Below are 17,376 nucleotides of genomic sequence, written 5' to 3'. Positions count from 1 at the left end.
ATATAGGTTAAATGAATTGTGGAAGGATGTAGGCTGGTAAATTATGAGAATCTCACAGATCAGATGTTAAAATCTGTAGCCAGTTTCAGTGTTTTATCACAAACACATTCGCTTAAACAATTATTTTTTTTTGGTAAGTATTCTGTAATCATTTTGTAATGGAAAAATGTTGGGTTGTTAAACGTTTGCTTCAGCAGCAGATTGACAAAATTGGTGTTGAGCTATAGCTCTAATACTCAATATAATGAAAAATCTGCAAGTCTCATTTTACACACTGATGAATGCAATGTCCTATTGATAACAGACAGCAGATTTCTATTTGTGGTGCAGAGGCTTGAAGCCTTGTACAGACATCAGATCTTTCTTGATGGTTTCCAGTAATGGGAGGACAAACTCCTGGGCTGCTCTCTTCTCCATAGGAAGGTAAAAGATTGTCCCTACTTGAATATTCAATGTTCTATCACAATGGAGTATGGTGGGAGTGCTGTAAACATACTTCTAGGTTTTCACGCAAGCTCACAAATAATCATCAAAGGTGACAATGTAGAGCAGTTTTTCTTCAACCAGGATTACTCCAGAGGTTGCTAAGTTTCCTTGAGCGATTTTTGCCTCTCGGGTCAATTAGTACTGACACCAAATAACTTTTTGTCTATCTGTATAAACATTCCTCCCACTAGCCAGCCAAGAGGCATTTATTCAATAACCAGCAGGCTAAAGTATTATGAACTGGAAATATCCAAATATTGTCAGGAGTTCCCTAAGACCTGAAAAACATTTTAAGGGTTCCCCAATGCTAAGAAGGTTCAGAGGGGCTGATCTAGCATGTGGATGTGGCTAATGTTTCAGGGGAAGTGTAAACAGTACTGAAAACTAGTGAGCGGTTAAAGGTAAAAAGACTCCTGCTGAGAGTTTTATGTTGAAACTTGACTTCCAACCAAAGAAAGACACCTAGATATGCGGTGTGCGCCCTTTTGTGTCTTGTTACAAGTACATGACCATGGTTCTGGTTTCCAGCAAATATCAAAGAACCATATTTAGAAAAAAAAATTAGGGGATTTTTTTAGTATACCGTTTTTCTTTCATCAACATATTTACATTGGTCAACACATTTACACAACTACTTTTTACAGACAAACAAATTAAATTATTTTCATCCATTAGACAAAAACATTTTTCAAGCATGGGTTCTGTCCATGGAGCAATCACTATGCATTTCAGATTATCTAATTCCACTTCATCAGAAGTAATTAAAGACAGAACATATCATCAAAGTCCAATCTATAGAAAAAACATACAATAATCACTAATAGATTAATATACAACAAACATTTGCTTACATATTTTGTACAAATATGTAACATCCAAGTGATCTGTGTAACTGAACTAGCTCAGTCGACTTATATATAGAGAGGGAGGAGAGCTAAGCAAACAACTTTTTCTAATCACTGGTGTATCTGATGTCAGTGAAGTTTTATTTGTACATATTCACTTGGAGATAGGTATTTGCATTGTGATCTTTTAGTGATTATTGTATGTTTTTTGCCATGGATTTGACTTTGATGATATGCTCTGTCTCTAATTACTCCTGATGAAGCAGAATTAGATGATCTGCAAAGCACATTGTGGTTTAGTATGCTAGGCTCCAAGGGCAGAGCTCGCTTGAATAACTTTCAGCTCAACAGATAGAAATCTTTAAATATTTTGTTAATAAAATAATGTTTTAGGTAGTTGTGTAAATGTGTTGATAAATAAATGTGTTGTAAATATGTGGATACAAAGAAAAAGGGTATGCTGGTAAAATCCCCCAATGTCTAAATATGGTTGTTTACAGATACAAGTAAGCTCTGTGGAATCGTCTCCCTCAGGAGCAACGACTATAGATTGCTTTAGGAAAAAGGTAAATGCTTTTCTAGAAGCACAGAATTTAATTGGGTATTAAAGCTATAAAGTAAAGATGACAGACTTTTGGTCCAGGGAACATCCAATCACGGAATCAGGAAGGAAGTTTTCCCATTGGAGCAAATTCTACCAGTTTTTTTTTTTTTCCCTTCCTTTGGATCAACTATGTCTATTTGGTTTTATATCTGGGATATGTGTATTTCCCTAGTGGTTGAACTTAATGGACATATGTCTTTTTTCAACCTGACTATGTAACAAATAAGGATACTTATGTGTGTGACTTATATAGAAGTCCCATATTGATGTTTTAATGTACCATTAGGGAAGATGAATTGAAGAAGCTCCTAGGACAGATGGGTCGGCAATGTTAGGTACCTACACAAGCCTAAGCAGTCAGACTGATGGTAACATTGAACATTCAAGTATATAGGAAATACAGTGCTTTGGTATTGCTGGTAATGTGTAAGTTACAACACATGGCACCAGAAAGGTGTGAATGGGTAATAAACATCAATGGGTTTCTATGCACATATGTAAATAAACCAACACCTGGATCTTATAGTGAAGGCAGAAATTACTGGCCATTGTTCTTTCCAGCCAACCCACCCATATCAAACCAGCACTCACATCTCCATTTTTCTTGAGGACACGGCTCTATAATGAACACAAGACACGGCACCAAAGATCAAAAATTATTTTAATTCCCATATTGATAATAAAAATAATTCCATGAATTTTGTAAACCATTGCATAAATGCTATAGTGTAAAAGTTTTTTTTTTCCTTAAAAACAAGTGTTAACAATTTTAAACGATTTCACTATAAGTAAATGATTATGCCATTATAAATAATACCTTCTTTATCAGGAAAAGAAACAATCCCATTCACAAGACCATTCTCTTTTTTTTTTTTTTTGATACAAGCAAACCAGATTAGCTTTTTATAAATTAATACATGTAAAATCTATAATATTTAAGGTCTTATGCCGACCACACATACACAAATGTACTGTAACAATATTACTAATATTTAAACACTAGATAAGATAAAAAGGTTATTTTCAATGTCAACAGATGACCAAAAAAAAGGATATGTTTTTCAGATTCAATCTTAATGCAGATGTATCATCATATAAGATCGCTTGCTGTCCTCTCTTCCTCATTCTTTACCCTTGGAAATGGTAGCAGACTGTAGAAATGCTGCTCTTAGATCCCAATATGGCGGTCAGGTAATGAAATGGTAAACGTTTGGGGGAAGTGGTCTCTGATTAAGGCTGGAATCACACAGAACCAGGTGCTTGTGGATATTGAGCAGCCGGCTTACCCTCTAAATAAGTGCTTACATAACCCTAGGGGAAATCATAATATAAACTTACCCTGGGGTCACCTAAGGTAAGTGCTAGAGAGGATTAACCGGACGGATCATTCGTAACCACCTGACTCTGTGGGACCCAAATCCAAGCAAAGGGTTAACCATTTTAAAACTTCAAAGGAGGTCACATGACCTAATTAATACCCGGGGGAATAAGGTAGCAGCAGTTTCTCCCACCAAGACTACTTTTGTGGTCTGCTAATGTTTAGTTGTACTAGATGGTGCTGGGCAGAGGGAGCAGGCGTCTTATTTTGATGATAGGTCCACTTTACATCTTAAAAATACCTAAAATTTTAAAAGCTCTACAATATGCAGCTTGAATTCCAACAATAAACCCTTCAACTTCTGCAAAACCCTGAGAAACCAAAACATTTGCATTTTTTTTTCTTTTATCATTTACCTTTTTTATGATCCCCGGAAAATGCTGTATGGCAATTTTCATATAAAATGTATCTGCTACAAGTGTTTAAAGAAGAACTCCAATCAGAATGTCAGTATATTTAGTTCTTGGCATTTATTTCCAATATACAGATTTATGAAAGTGGGGTCAGGATTAATTCCTAGAGATCAGAGACGCTGTACTCCCTCTGACGCGGTGATCTGAACCTCCCCCTTCACCTACACAGAGTTATCATCACTTATTGAAATTGGCAATCAGCTTTAAAAGTAAAAATAACTGTATCAAATTGGCTTGGTATGAAATACCTATAAAGAGGCAAAAGAAACATCCACTTCTGATTTGAAAATTGCCAAAACAGCATTTATAATCCTATTGGACATTTAATAAATGTGCCCCAATATATATCTGTGTGCCGGTTGAAGTTTTTGGGTTCTTTTTAGGCCTAAAACGAACTTTTGCATCCAATAACAAATATGACACACAGGAAGTATCCAAATGATATCTAGTGCTTTGCTTGGAGTTCTCCTTTAATTATTTGGTCAAATATCTCTTTACATAGGTAATTAATGACAATTTATTATTGATAAAAATGAATTTGTTATAGTTCTATAATTAATAGTGCATCTATTTATTAGTTGTATTTTATAGCTTCAATTTAACAAATTTTGCATAAAATATTTCGTAGGATTTATTAATACCAATGTTACCTGCACATTTACAGGTAATAGTTTGCATAAATAACACCATGGAGACTTTTTTCCTTATCAGTTAATCTATGCCCATGAAAAGTTTGGGCTCTAAATAGTGCAAAGAGCAGAGGTGGGCTTTAACTCGTGGCAACCAAATACCAATTGGTTTCCATCGATTCTAACACTCGGCTGCAGAAAGCCGATTCCTGACACTGTGCCAGGCATTGCTCCATTCTATTGCTCTTTGAACCATGCTATTGGAGAAGACATTCTGAATAGATTAGTAGGGATAGGTTTAGTAAAAATAAAGGTTCTATGGGGAAGAGTGAAACTATTTTCACTGCAGAAGTGCCCTGTATAGCAATTTACATCCTTCAGCTTATGACTACCAGCTTCACAGGAGGCCTTACAAGTTACAGCAGGAAGTGCATTGTTAAATTCTACAAGTTACAGCAGGAAGTGCATCATTAAATTCTAAAGTATTAAAGGAGACATCTCCCCCAGTCCTGCAAATACAAATGGGAACTTTACAAGGGGCGGGTCAGCGGCTGCCACCACCTTCCAGCCACCCCATCTGAAGGTTGTGACTCACTTAACCAACATGAAAGCCACCTTCCTAGTTCAGCCCACAGAAAAATATCAATTAACTGAAGGTTAGTATTTGCAAAGTGTTGGTTAGGCACACCTCCCTGCTCCCTACTACCCCGGGTATAATTGTGACGATGATCAGGCACCAAGCACTGCAGCATCAGAGTCTGGGTTAATGCACACATAAGCCCCAGTCCTAGCAGAGTATTTATGGCGCTCCAGCATTAAATTGGTCAGCAGACAACACTATGCAGGTAGGCATATGGATTTATCATAAGTACAGGGCTGCTATAAAATGAAATTTAAATGAATACAGCAACAGGTCCGGGTTTTATAAAAGCACAAATCTATTCTTCACAATCCCCCTGAAAAACAAGGTTGGAAGTAAGTACCCTGCAGAGCAGCTTCTAGCTATCAGTACCATCTATGCTTTGCAAGTCTAGCAGGCTTATTTTTGGAGTCAAAGAAATATATAGGTAGAATTTATTTTTTCTTATGCAATAACTGCATTGTCAGTAAATCCGGCTGGGTTTATAAAAATTGCTGGCAGGTAGCCTTCAGGTGGAGAACAGAAAATTGTCACATGAGGTTCAAACATTGTTCCGGCTGAAATCTGAAAAAGATGTGAATCCTGTATGAACCATTAATAGACCTCATAGGTTTCTTGTACTAATAAATATCTTCGTAATGTTGTTGTATTTCTACACTGAGCTGTGCATGCAGGCATGGGGGAGAAAAGTTATACACCTGAATCATGCGAAGCCATTGGATATGAAAACACTTTACCTGAACTCCTAGGTACCTGGCCTAATTTAGTTTCAATGGGCTGAGATTTGTTAAATTAGTATACAATTGTCCCAAATATAGATTCAAATCGACCTGGGGTAAACAAGTTCAAAGAGCACACCTGCATAGGAGTCATAATATCCCAGCCCAGCAAAATAAAATGGCCAAGGATTGTCTCCAGGAAAAGAAGAATGAAGAAAGATGGCAGCTACCTGTAGGGGAATGGGGACAAGTGAGTATTGTAGGTTTAGTTCCTGATTCTGGCCATCTTCCCTTTAAAACATTCCATTTATTATTATTATTATTATTATTATTATTATTATTAATAATAATAAACAGGATTTATATAGAGTCAACATATTACTCAGCACTGTTTTTTTCTTTAAATTGCAATCCAATTTTCAAATATAAGGTCCCGTGTGATGACCCAATACTTTAGATGAGCATTTAACACTGCTTAGAACAGGACTACCTTTGAAAAAAAGTAATAAAATAATGTTTGCAGTGAAGGGTATGAAGGGTTCACTACATTAGTGAAGGCTACAAAGGATTCTCTACATTAGTGATTATTACCTTATGTTGTTAAAATGGGCCCCCTACTATAAACCCTGGAAGCACCAAAGGCCTGGACTTAATGTTCACTATAATCAAAGCTACAGAAGACAGGAGTCTATGGACATGCTGGGATATAATAACGACCCTATTGTAAACTAATGCTTCCGCTTTTGGGATCTGCAAGGGACGACATATAAAATACCAACTGGTCTAAAGTTGGACAGGACCATAGCACCACCTCAAGTCCAAATATTCCTATATTATATTTTTTTGTTGTACTCCAGTATTTACATAAAAGCAAAATGTGCCAGAAGCAGGTCTGCAGCAGACTGCAATCCAAACCCGGAAGATTGTGGAAAGAACAAACTATTCATGATAATATGTATTTTAAGCATTAAAAGGACACATTGCTGCATTGTTTTTTTTATTTTAGTTTACAGACTGATTTTCATTCATTTTTTTTTTATACAGAAACTTTTTGTTGTTCATTTATTAGCTTTTTTTGTAGTTTCCTCCTGTGCACATTAATTCCCCATCGGGTTTTGGTTTTACCTTTCATTGCTTTTGTAGCTGAACTTTTTTCTCTCCATATTAGTCTATTGCATCCAGAGGGCAGCTGTGTTATATTAAACAAAAAGAATTTTTTCCTAAAACAAAAATGCACAGAAAGAAGCTAGAAAAAAAAAAAATAGAAACCAAACAAGCAGTTAGAAAAATGAACTTTTGTATTGGACTATAAATCTTTAAGCCCTCTAAAGGTAGAAAAGAATTCTAGGCAGCCTGCCATGGGTGCTCAACCACAAATATATAAAATTACTGCAACTACTCTATATAGGTGATGCCGATATCACCTCAGGGTTAATTGCTCCAAGTGAAAACAAGCTGCTCCTTTAGAAAGATTCATATTTTGGTACATTTCTTTGGTCTGTTCCTTTTCTTGAAATAAATGAATACTAAATATTTTCTTTCTTTTTTTTGCCTAACTGGGACAAAGTTAGACTATTGCATGGTTTTTAAAGGACATAGCACCTAGAAGTACACAGTAATATACACAACTACATGGGTCAGATGGAAGCAGACTCAACCACATTGTAGGGGGCACACAAACCGCCGTTAGTGAATGAGGAGTATGGGAGAACATTGGAAAGCGAGAGATTGGTACTAAATTCATATCTGTTTTAACACTTAACAAGTAACACAAGGACACAATAGAGCAAGTAATCGCTGTGGCTTAATAAAATTTATTTCTGAGAAAACCTTCAGACGAACTAGCTCAGATCATTCAATACTACCTGCTAAGGGTAAGGTGAGCCAAGCTGTTTCCACTATGGATAATTTCAGACGTGCGGTAAACTGAAATGGTTTACTTCACCCTCAAATGAATGGGAGCTGTTGGGAACCATTTTATGCAGTGCAGTTCATGGACGAGACGTGTAGATTCTGGCCACGGTAACTAGCTATTGACTTAGGCTATAGCGATATATCCCTATAGGAATTGGGATCTTTTCCCAGCACAAATGAGCAGAGGTTCAATATTGTTAGAGGGCTGGAGACAGAGATTCCAAACACAATAGCATGACAAGGCTTCAGGAAACTCTGCAGTCAACTCTATAAACCGCTCATGTTATCAGTTGAGTAGGGGCACCCAGAAGCAGCTAAGCACACCGTTTCAGAACGCAGGTCTGCAATTAGCCCAAGCATTAGTTCCCTGGAAACAAATACAAGTCATAATGCTTGACATAGGTCTGTTAAGTATACTATCTCCTAGCACTGCTTCAGAACCGACCATCTCAGTTGACAGAATAAATGTAACATACTAGGGGAAAAAAAACTTTCACTTAGGGGAAGAAAAGCTTTTAGCCAGTTTGAACCCTACAAAAGTTCAGACGAAGTACATACCATTAATTAATTTACACTCCTAGCCCTGCTTTGACAAGATATTTATATGAAATTTACAAGATACCAATGTCAATGCCAAATGACAGAACACTGCAAAAACCTGTGATGACGAGGAGTAGGTAAAAAGCTGCTTTTCAAAGGACACAAACTGTGGCGGATATCCAAAACAACCTCCTAAAAATAAAACATTGTAAAATCAAAAAGAATTTAACAAAGCAGTTCTAATAATCCAGTAGTCCAAAAGTCCAGTAGTCCAATAGTATAAAGATGTTAAGTAGCAAATTCTGACAGCTGGGTGGCAATTGGGAAGCTAGGAATACTTATTGTAGAAGGACACTGCCTATCCCTTTCTGCAATAAGGATCTGCCAGGTGCCAAATTTTTAAAGTTAAACTCACTCAATAGCAGAAAATGAATAAGATTAAAAGAGGTGGAAGATATGACATGAGCTGTGCAATTCCACCTACTTCTTATGCACGATGGGAGATGTAGTGCTTACAAAATTGTCACACACGAAGCCACCCTTACAACTTTTAGATGTAATAAGTCTAAACTGTTAAGAGGAGCTCCCACAGAGCAGTGGTCGCCAACTGGTGGTCTGCAGACCACTGATGGTCTGGAAAACATTGCCAGAACCAGCCCTGAGCCTGCGATTCATACGGGGGACATGGTCCACAGCTCTGGCCAATGGGCCCCCCAGCAGGGTCTCTGGAGAAGGACCCCGCTTGGAGGGGGTGCACCAGCCAGAGCCACGGACCATGACCCCCATATGGATCGCAGGCTCAGGGCTGGTTCTGGCATCATGACGTCACTCTTGGGGAAGTTTCTTCCCCTTTGAGTGACACACTGCTCCCCGCTCATGCGTGGTCCAGAGTTCGTAAATTTAGTGGTCCGTTGGTTGGTGAGCACTGCTCTAAAGCATATATATGGCAGGAAAATAGAATATATACACACACAAATATTCCATTTTTTTTTTTTTTAATGTGACAATTTAGGTAGATTTATTCCAAATAAATCAATATGCTCTTGGCTAATGGCCCATTAGAAAGAATAACGCAAAGTAACTAAGATCTAACAATTCTCTGAACATTACTTTTATACGTTGATTTCTGAATCCAAAACAAAGCATGTTTAGTCTAAACAGTAATCAGATTCACAAAATGCTTACAAATAAATTAGGCTCCTAAACTCTAACAGGGCATAACCAGTAAAATTCTGAATTATTCTAAAAGGGTCCATGAAAGTTTTTACATTCACAATGAGTGCTTTAAAAACACACAAATGACAGATCATTGACTAAATATTGTTATTTTATAAAATTCCAGTTTAATAAAATTACTCTGTGAAATTTCATAGTACCTCCAATTTAAAAAACTAGGACTAATGATAAAAGGGGAATATGTAACGGAATAGTGTGGCGGTACAATCTATAAAAGTCAAAGAATATGAACGTTTTACGGCATTTATATTGTAATATCTGTTTCTAAAGACACAAAGTGACAAATTCAATCCTAAATTGCAAATATCTATAGCTACTTTCCAACTGAAACCCTGTAATGGCAACAATTACTAACGATAGGGCCCTCAAAATCCCCAGTATCAATTTTTGACAACTAGTTGGCTCCATGAAACATTTAGGATGGGTGGCAGTTTATCTCGAGCCAATATTGGCAAGTTAAACAGCTTCCTACATCAATTAGGGCATAGATGAAAAAAAAAAAAAAAAAACATTTATGGATAACATTTTCTGCTTTGTATATGTAAAATTTCTATTTACGCATTAATTATAAATCAGCAATGTATTTATATCACTATGAGCCTTTACCAACAACTAGCTACAGACCGGAAGATATCTGGGTACTGCATGCATACAATGTAATTGTCAGCTCCATTAGTCCAGAAAAAAAGCAAAGTATCATAGGAGTGGATAAGATGTTAAAAAGGGTTTGCAGGCTCCTGGGGTGAAACCCTACTGGCACCCTGCTTGTATTTATTGGGCTGGCAGGTATGTGTCCACCCAAAGCTTCTGCTTTGGCAAGCTACAGAAATGATTAAGGGTTATGTTCAGACCTGACTGCGGTCCTGCGCGGCTCCCCACAGCTGGCACCTTGCCAGTCGCTCTGTCACCGCGGCATAAGTTCCTAAAGAACCACAGCATCTGCTGATTTGAAAGCTGGCGGTACTAGTACCGCTCATTGCCGCCCCTAATCATTCACTATAGAGCTGCTGCAGAGAGAAAATACATGTAGCGTCTCCTGGAAGGCATCCATTCCCTGGCGTGTGAAAGAGGTTAACGTACCGCAACCTGAATGCCAGCAAGAACAAAGCCCAACTCCTGCTCTCAAAAAGGGGTGCTCCTCATAATGACCTTTCATGCTTGACACACACAGGGTATCAAAATTGTTACCCTAAATACAGAGTATTCCTTCCTGTGATTCAAGATCAACTGCAGGATTGTTTGTGTTGTTCAGAGACAGCTACTATTTGAAACGAACATTTATGGAATAGAAAATAAAAGTGATAAAAGTAATTGGTTGCTACAGGATACACAATCTGTTCCATGTTTAGAAATGATAAATGGCAAGGTAAATAATTAGCCAATTGTTTTACTTTAGTGTAGAGAACACATTATTTTTTTTTTTAGTTTTTACAATTTTTTAATTTATAGTAGAACTATGAAAATGGTTCAACTTGAAATCATTATTAGAAAAAAAAAAGTTAAGACCAAAGAAAAGCACCATAACTTTGGTGACCCCCAAGTGCATAATAAGCATGACAATACAAAATAAAATATTCTAATTATATTGACTATACCACAAAAAAATTCTAGACAAATATAAGAAAATAAAATTAAATGCATATGGCCACTTCTCAATCTAAGCTACTCTCAAATATTTCAATTGAAAAGTCATAAAAGAAATGCTAGGCATACCTGGTTACCTCTTATACTAGACAGCTACATAATCATCATTCCACATCTCAATTTTTTTTTTTTTATCACCTATACGGCTAAAACCAACAGTGAGTATCAAGAATCAGAAAAAAAAACTGTTCATATATAACTTCTCTAATTTGGTCACATTTACTAAAAAGAAAAGATAAAAATACCAAGTCACTTTGCACTTTTGTCTAGCCTACCAAAATGCTAATGTCCAAAATGTCTTTGGCAAGACTACAAAAAATATAATAAAATATTAAAAACAAAATTTGAACAGTAGAAGTCCATTAATAGTCATAGCAAATAGTGGGGTACAGTTCACTACTACTGTAATTTTGAATAATAAAAAAAAATTAAGTTTTGTATTGGCTTCATATATGTTTTCACAGAAAACTTGGCAAGTCATGCAATTTTCAATGCAGCCTATAAAACGCCCAATATTGGCTCATGTTCTTGTTGTAAGTTGGATAGTTAGTAGTAACTTCCAGGGGTATTATACCTTTAACAGGTAAACTCCTATCCGGAACTCAAGCAACCAGCACTCTCGGGCAACCGGTATGTGACCCGCCCAAACATGGAAAGAAGTTTAAATATTGTGTGCTGTGCCATCAATAAGCAAACACTTTGTGTATCACTCTTGTGGCTTCGACAGGTTCCCAACACCCTAAAACATCCATATTTAGGACCACCACTGCTTTCCTGGCTAGACACAATTGGGTATGGACTTTCTACTGTCCTGTGCTTTTTGTAGGACATTCCGATTATATAATAGAGCTTATAGTATGGTATTTCTGCAGATGTAGTCAGCTTCAACATCATCCTACTGAGGGCTAAGAAGTTGGGTTGAAAGCCAACACACTAGTACCTGTGATTGCCAGAAGCATGCCCTAAACATGGCCAATGCTGTGCATGTACCAATAGGCAAAATGCAAATGATAACACTGCTGACAACATTGCCATTTTCAATTCAATCATTAAGAATAAACCCTTGATTGGTGGCGATGAGGTAAAGGGGGCATCAGTGATTTTATGTAATTTATCCTCCAGTAGAATTACACAGCCTTCCCCTTGGCACCATTGTAAAGCTGTTTATGATTTCCCATGTGACATGAAAAAAAAAAAAAAAAACTCTCTCCAAACGTTCTCAAACTTGTCTAAGCACGGATATAAAATGACAGATTCTGATAGGCTGCTGTCCATTGGTTCCTCCATTGGGAACCCCCCTGGAAGCACAAAAAATTTACAGCAATTAGTCCCGAAAAAAATATTGTTATGCTCATTGTTGCTGATCCTATGAATGAACTTCTCTGAAATGTAATAGCAGAAATACAAACATTATGCAACACAGTAGTTGGTCATACATATCTGGACATGTGTCACGCTGTATTGAACCAGAAAAAAAATAGGAATTACACGGCTTTACATAGAAAACAGCTCATTCAATAAAGTGTAGCTAGATACAGTGTTAAAATACAGTATTCTATAGAATCCTGAAGTGCATTGGCCTAACCATCCATATTATAATGTTTTTAAAACGATTACGTATCAACATGTTGCTCCCCTGTATGACTGGCGCATTTTACTTTCCAACAATGACAACTGATATGTGTTAACATGTGCTACTTATGAAAATTGTCAGCAATTTAAAAAAAAAATAAATGGACATACAAATTTTCACCAACCCCAAGCACCCACAGTGTACATAACCTCTCCCCCCACACAATGAATGTTCAGTACCTGAATCTGAATGCTCACAGTATGTAGGGACACAGGGAGCATATATTGCAGTGAATAGGCTGCTATTTTTTTAGTTTTATAACACAATAACATAACTGCCAGGGAAAACTTGTTTGTAAATGGCCCATTGACCATGCTATCTGTACTCCTACTCTGGATTGTCAGACTGAACAATTAAGTGCCAGGTACTGAAAGCTAAAAGGTGAAAGTATTACCTACGAACAGCCCAAACATTTGTAGATTAGATTTTGTTTTTATTTAGGGGGCAAATGGTGGGGTACGTGTGAAACGGCTGTACATAACTGGGCAGCTTGATTTATCAAAAAAATTCAAACTTGACAGTCTCTGCTTTAGTAATTTAAACAGAAATTTGGTTTCTAATTATTACAATATTTTTATAAAACGTTTTATGTCAGCGCTTTTTGTTCACTTAATTTTAAGAACTCCTAACTACAGTGGTGTATTTTTTTATTACAGGCATTTGCTAATGAATTATTGCAATAGATAAGCAATACCTTATATTAACTAATCAACAAGGTGATATAATAAATTATATATATATATATATATATATTCCACCTACAATTGGAGTCTCCGAATTGCCAAGACAAAAGAATTGGGGGTGAGGGCAATACTTATATACTCACTCAAAAGCACATGGCACACATTGGGGGTTATTTAGTAAGGCAAAGACAAATATGACAATTACCAGAGCATACAGCAACCAACTTAGTTCTGTGCTATTCCGAGCTGATGAAAAGTAAAATATGATTAGAGGTAATGTAGTTACAGGTAATTTCATTTATACAAAAATCAATGTTCCCTTCATCCAGTGTTGATTTCATACAATCATTAGAGTGCACAAAATCCAGTCCTTCCAGATATCAAAAAGAACCAGAATGCACAATATATAAAAAGCCCACAAACCAATGTGTCTCCGCTAGCTTTATTTCTAATCTATAGGAGAAGAAATATTGAAAAAAATAAGAAAAGCAATGCAAAACCAAACCCTCGACCAACATACTTCATCTAACCTGTGCTCATTAAAGGCACCAGGAGACGTTTTGTGGGTCACCACCACCTAAACTACCCTATCATTCCTATCCTCTCTGCTCTTTTCTTTGCCTTAGTAAATAAGCCCAAAGTATATTTTAAATGGAAATTCTACTCGAATTTAAGCCAAATGGCAACTTTAGATTGGAAAAGACCAAGAATATCCATCAGATTTTTATTGCCGTATCCCCATCGCTATTTCCCCAATTCTTTTCCTTACTCAAAAAAACAAAACAAAACATGAAAATCTCCCTAATACACAAACACAGCAATGAAAAAAACCCTGGCAGATATTCTAACCCTTTGTCACTATAAAGAAAAAATGTTTGTCTGTAGTTGGGTTTCTATTAACCAGAGATAAACATCCAGAAGTTGTGTGAGGATTTATTCCTCCTCCTGAGCATCCCCCCCACCACCTGGTGAAATGTCAGCATGGTCACCTTCACCTCCATTATCACACATCACTTATGTTTCTACCTCTAACACAGAGGATTGTTTTGCAGTCAAAGTCTAAACATTGTATCATCTGACATTAGGGCGGCATAGTGACGGTGAGGACTAAAAAGACACCTCCAGATGCCATCATATTTACTTCTTTGATCTAAGCTTTTGTTGCATAGTCAATTTACAGGAATTAAAAAAAAAAAAAAGAAAAGGAGAACTAAAAACCCAACTACATTCAAAACATCTTTTCCCTGGGCAAAGTAAAAAGGAGATCTGCCCTATTGGTGATTTCCCTTACTTCTTTTAGTGCCCAAGAAAGGGAAATTTCCTGCCTGCCGTCATGAATAACACGTCTAATAGAAAATCTACTGTTTCTCTGCATTATGAAGTAGACTATATATCAAATTGGTTCAAATTTTGCAAAATTCATGTTTGAAGAACTGAAGCTGTACCCAATAACAAAAGACATTTGTGTCTTTAACACAAGCATTTAAATGGAACTCCATAAATCAAGAAGAGCACCTTTTGAAGGTTAGGAATTTTTTGTTCACTTTTAACAATTTTAATAGAAACCCCAATTATTTTATCATTTCTAGTTATTCAAGCATGTCCAGAAAACAAATGATGGGGGGAATTGATGGGTGGGAGGGGGAAGCACATCCGCTAAACATGTACAATTAAAAGAACTTAACCTTAGCTGCTGAAGGTATAGGCACTTGATCAAAGTGGCCATGTGACCTCATTTCACATCTCCAAAAAAGCTTATAAATGCATGATATCATGAGGTTAAATCCATACAAACAAGATCGTTATGAAAAAAAAAAAAAGGCTATCAAAATACAGAAAATCGTCATAACACATTGCCATAAATGTGATTTTTTTTTTGATTATTTTTTTTTTTTGTAGTTAAAAAAAAAAAGTTAAAAATAAAGATAAAAATGGTTCCTTCAAGAGAATGAATTTCTAAATGCTTAAATGTAAATATGTGCCTTCTCAAACATCCATCCATTTGCTGGTTATAATTATAAATACTAACAGTTTGCACTTAACCTGAAAACTGTAAAAATCCTAAACTATATTGTCCACTAATCAGTATTGTTCATTGAATAAAGTACTAAGTTCAGCATATGAAACCTAACAATAAATTTACTACACTAATTATTTAACAGTAATAAACTGACAAATATTTCTTCAGTTCACAGTACACACAAAAAGCTCAATATTATCGCATAATAAAAAGAAAAAAAAATCTACAAAGCAGCTTAAAGCAGTTTATAATAATAACTTCTAAACAGAGTCCCTGGTTAACAAAGTGCTTTAACAAGAATTAAACTTCTTCAAAATAACCTAGTAAAAAATAGTGCTAGACTGATTCCAAGCTCACAAATTTTATGTAGAACTATGCGGTCACGTTAAGCACCAAAATATATATACATACACACTGACTAGGAGAGCCTCGAGGTTGAATGTTTACCCCGAGTCACTGCAGAAGATTTGTCTCTTGCAGAATTTGGAAAACTGACTTTGCTTGCCTTAAAGGCTCATTTCACCCAAACTAGTATTTTTGTTCTAAGTGGATGAATGTGTGTTGGATCATACCGCTAGCTTCTGCATTCTCTTAAGGATTCCAGTGACAAGATTTCCCATTGCAGAACCGGTCGGTCTCTAAACCCTAACCCACCCCATGTGCAAAATCTACCTTAAAAATCTGGTACTAGAGCTTAAATCTACCTCTTTCATGCTCTCTAAAATGAATAAAACATTAATGTAGGGAGGACATGATGCTCCCAGTAATAGCCATGGCAGGTGGGCATAATTTGTAATTCGAGTGCACAGGACTCCTTGAAAAACCTTCAGTAGCTAGCGATTAATTCTGCATTTATCAACCCAAAAAGCGAATGTCGGCTTTGGGTGGACTGACCTTGGAACCTATTTTCAAAATGTATTTTCCTTCTACAGAATTGCAATAATTCTGGAACAGTTCACATTTAAAGCAATGTGCCGGTTGGTGGTATTTTTCGGTATTGACAAGCTCACTGCACACATCTATGACATTCATGCAAAAGTGAGCCCAGCTCTTAAGGTTTGCCCAAAAATGTACCTAATACCAGCTTAATTGTCTGGACCGCTTCAGCCAACTTTACACATTTATAAGGCCAAGGGTCCTAAAGGAACTAGGTTCATTTTAACTACAGTCTTTGAGGGCAAAACATGTTCAGAGATTTGTCTGGTCAGCTGCCTGTGAAGATGCTCTGTAAAGTAAAGTCCTGTTTGAATTTTTTTGTGAACCCAACTGAGTAAGGGCATGCAGCCATCTTCTTCATTCTCTCACATTAATACTTGTGGACCAAACACCTCGATTGATCATAGGCACAATGAGGCCTACTGGGGATCCATGATGCACACGGCTAGCAATCCTGTCCTGTGGTCAACTGAACAAAGTTGAAGAAAGTCAGAACGCGTGTTAAGGAGCAACAAGGAGACTTAATTTGGTGAATCAGGAACAGGCTAAAAGTAAAAATTTTACCTATCATCCATGGTGCTGTTTGAGGGTAGTGATCAGTCTATCACTGATAAAAGATACATATTTACCTATCTTCTTATTATTATATCAAATACTAAAACACAGGATGCAGTACTTTGTCAGATCACGTGATACAGTTGATTTCGCAGTGGGTTGGTAAAGCAACTAGTTGAAAGGCTTTTCACCATTTCTGTCTTTTGGTCTTGCAGTAAGGACATTCCGGTTTGCTGGATGCGCACTGTTCACATAATATGTAATGCTGGCAGGACTGCAGGACTATACTTCTGTCGTTTTCATGGCAAACCACACATTTCTTGGAATGTAGTTGGAAAATTAACTGTGAGCCAAAAAAACAATAATGAAATTAAAAAAAAAGACTTTACAATGGGGAAAAAAAAAAAAAAGGTTTTGGTCCATTTGATTTTGAAATGTTTATAAACTTTATATCATTTTTATTTATGTAACATTTTTATTACAAAATTACTCTGTGGCTTT

The 17,376-nt window shown here is 36.5% G+C and overlaps 1 protein-coding gene across 6 annotated transcripts in view; it reads right to left on the bottom strand.

Annotated features, from left to right (window-relative positions):
* Positions 1–2,578: 2,578 nt before the first annotated feature.
* UNKL (unk like zinc finger) overlaps positions 2,579–17,376 on the bottom strand; it is a 70,573-nt gene continuing 55,775 nt past the window's right edge. For 5 of the 6 annotated variants that reach the window (XM_072417718.1, XM_072417723.1, XM_072417720.1 and 2 more), the window contains one exon: positions 2,579–17,218. In XM_072417718.1, coding sequence (XP_072273819.1) covers positions 17,063–17,218 — 156 coding nt within the window. In that variant the 3' untranslated portion in view covers positions 2,579–17,062. The remainder of the gene's footprint in view (positions 17,219–17,376) is intronic. The other variant, XM_072417722.1, reaches the window with a different exon arrangement.

Source organism: Pyxicephalus adspersus, chromosome 7 (assembly GCF_032062135.1).
Source record: "Pyxicephalus adspersus chromosome 7, UCB_Pads_2.0, whole genome shotgun sequence".
NCBI classification, from domain to species: domain Eukaryota; kingdom Metazoa; phylum Chordata; class Amphibia; order Anura; family Pyxicephalidae; genus Pyxicephalus; species Pyxicephalus adspersus.
The sequence above is the reverse complement of the archived record's forward strand: the minus strand, read 5'-3'. Positions and strand labels throughout refer to the sequence as shown.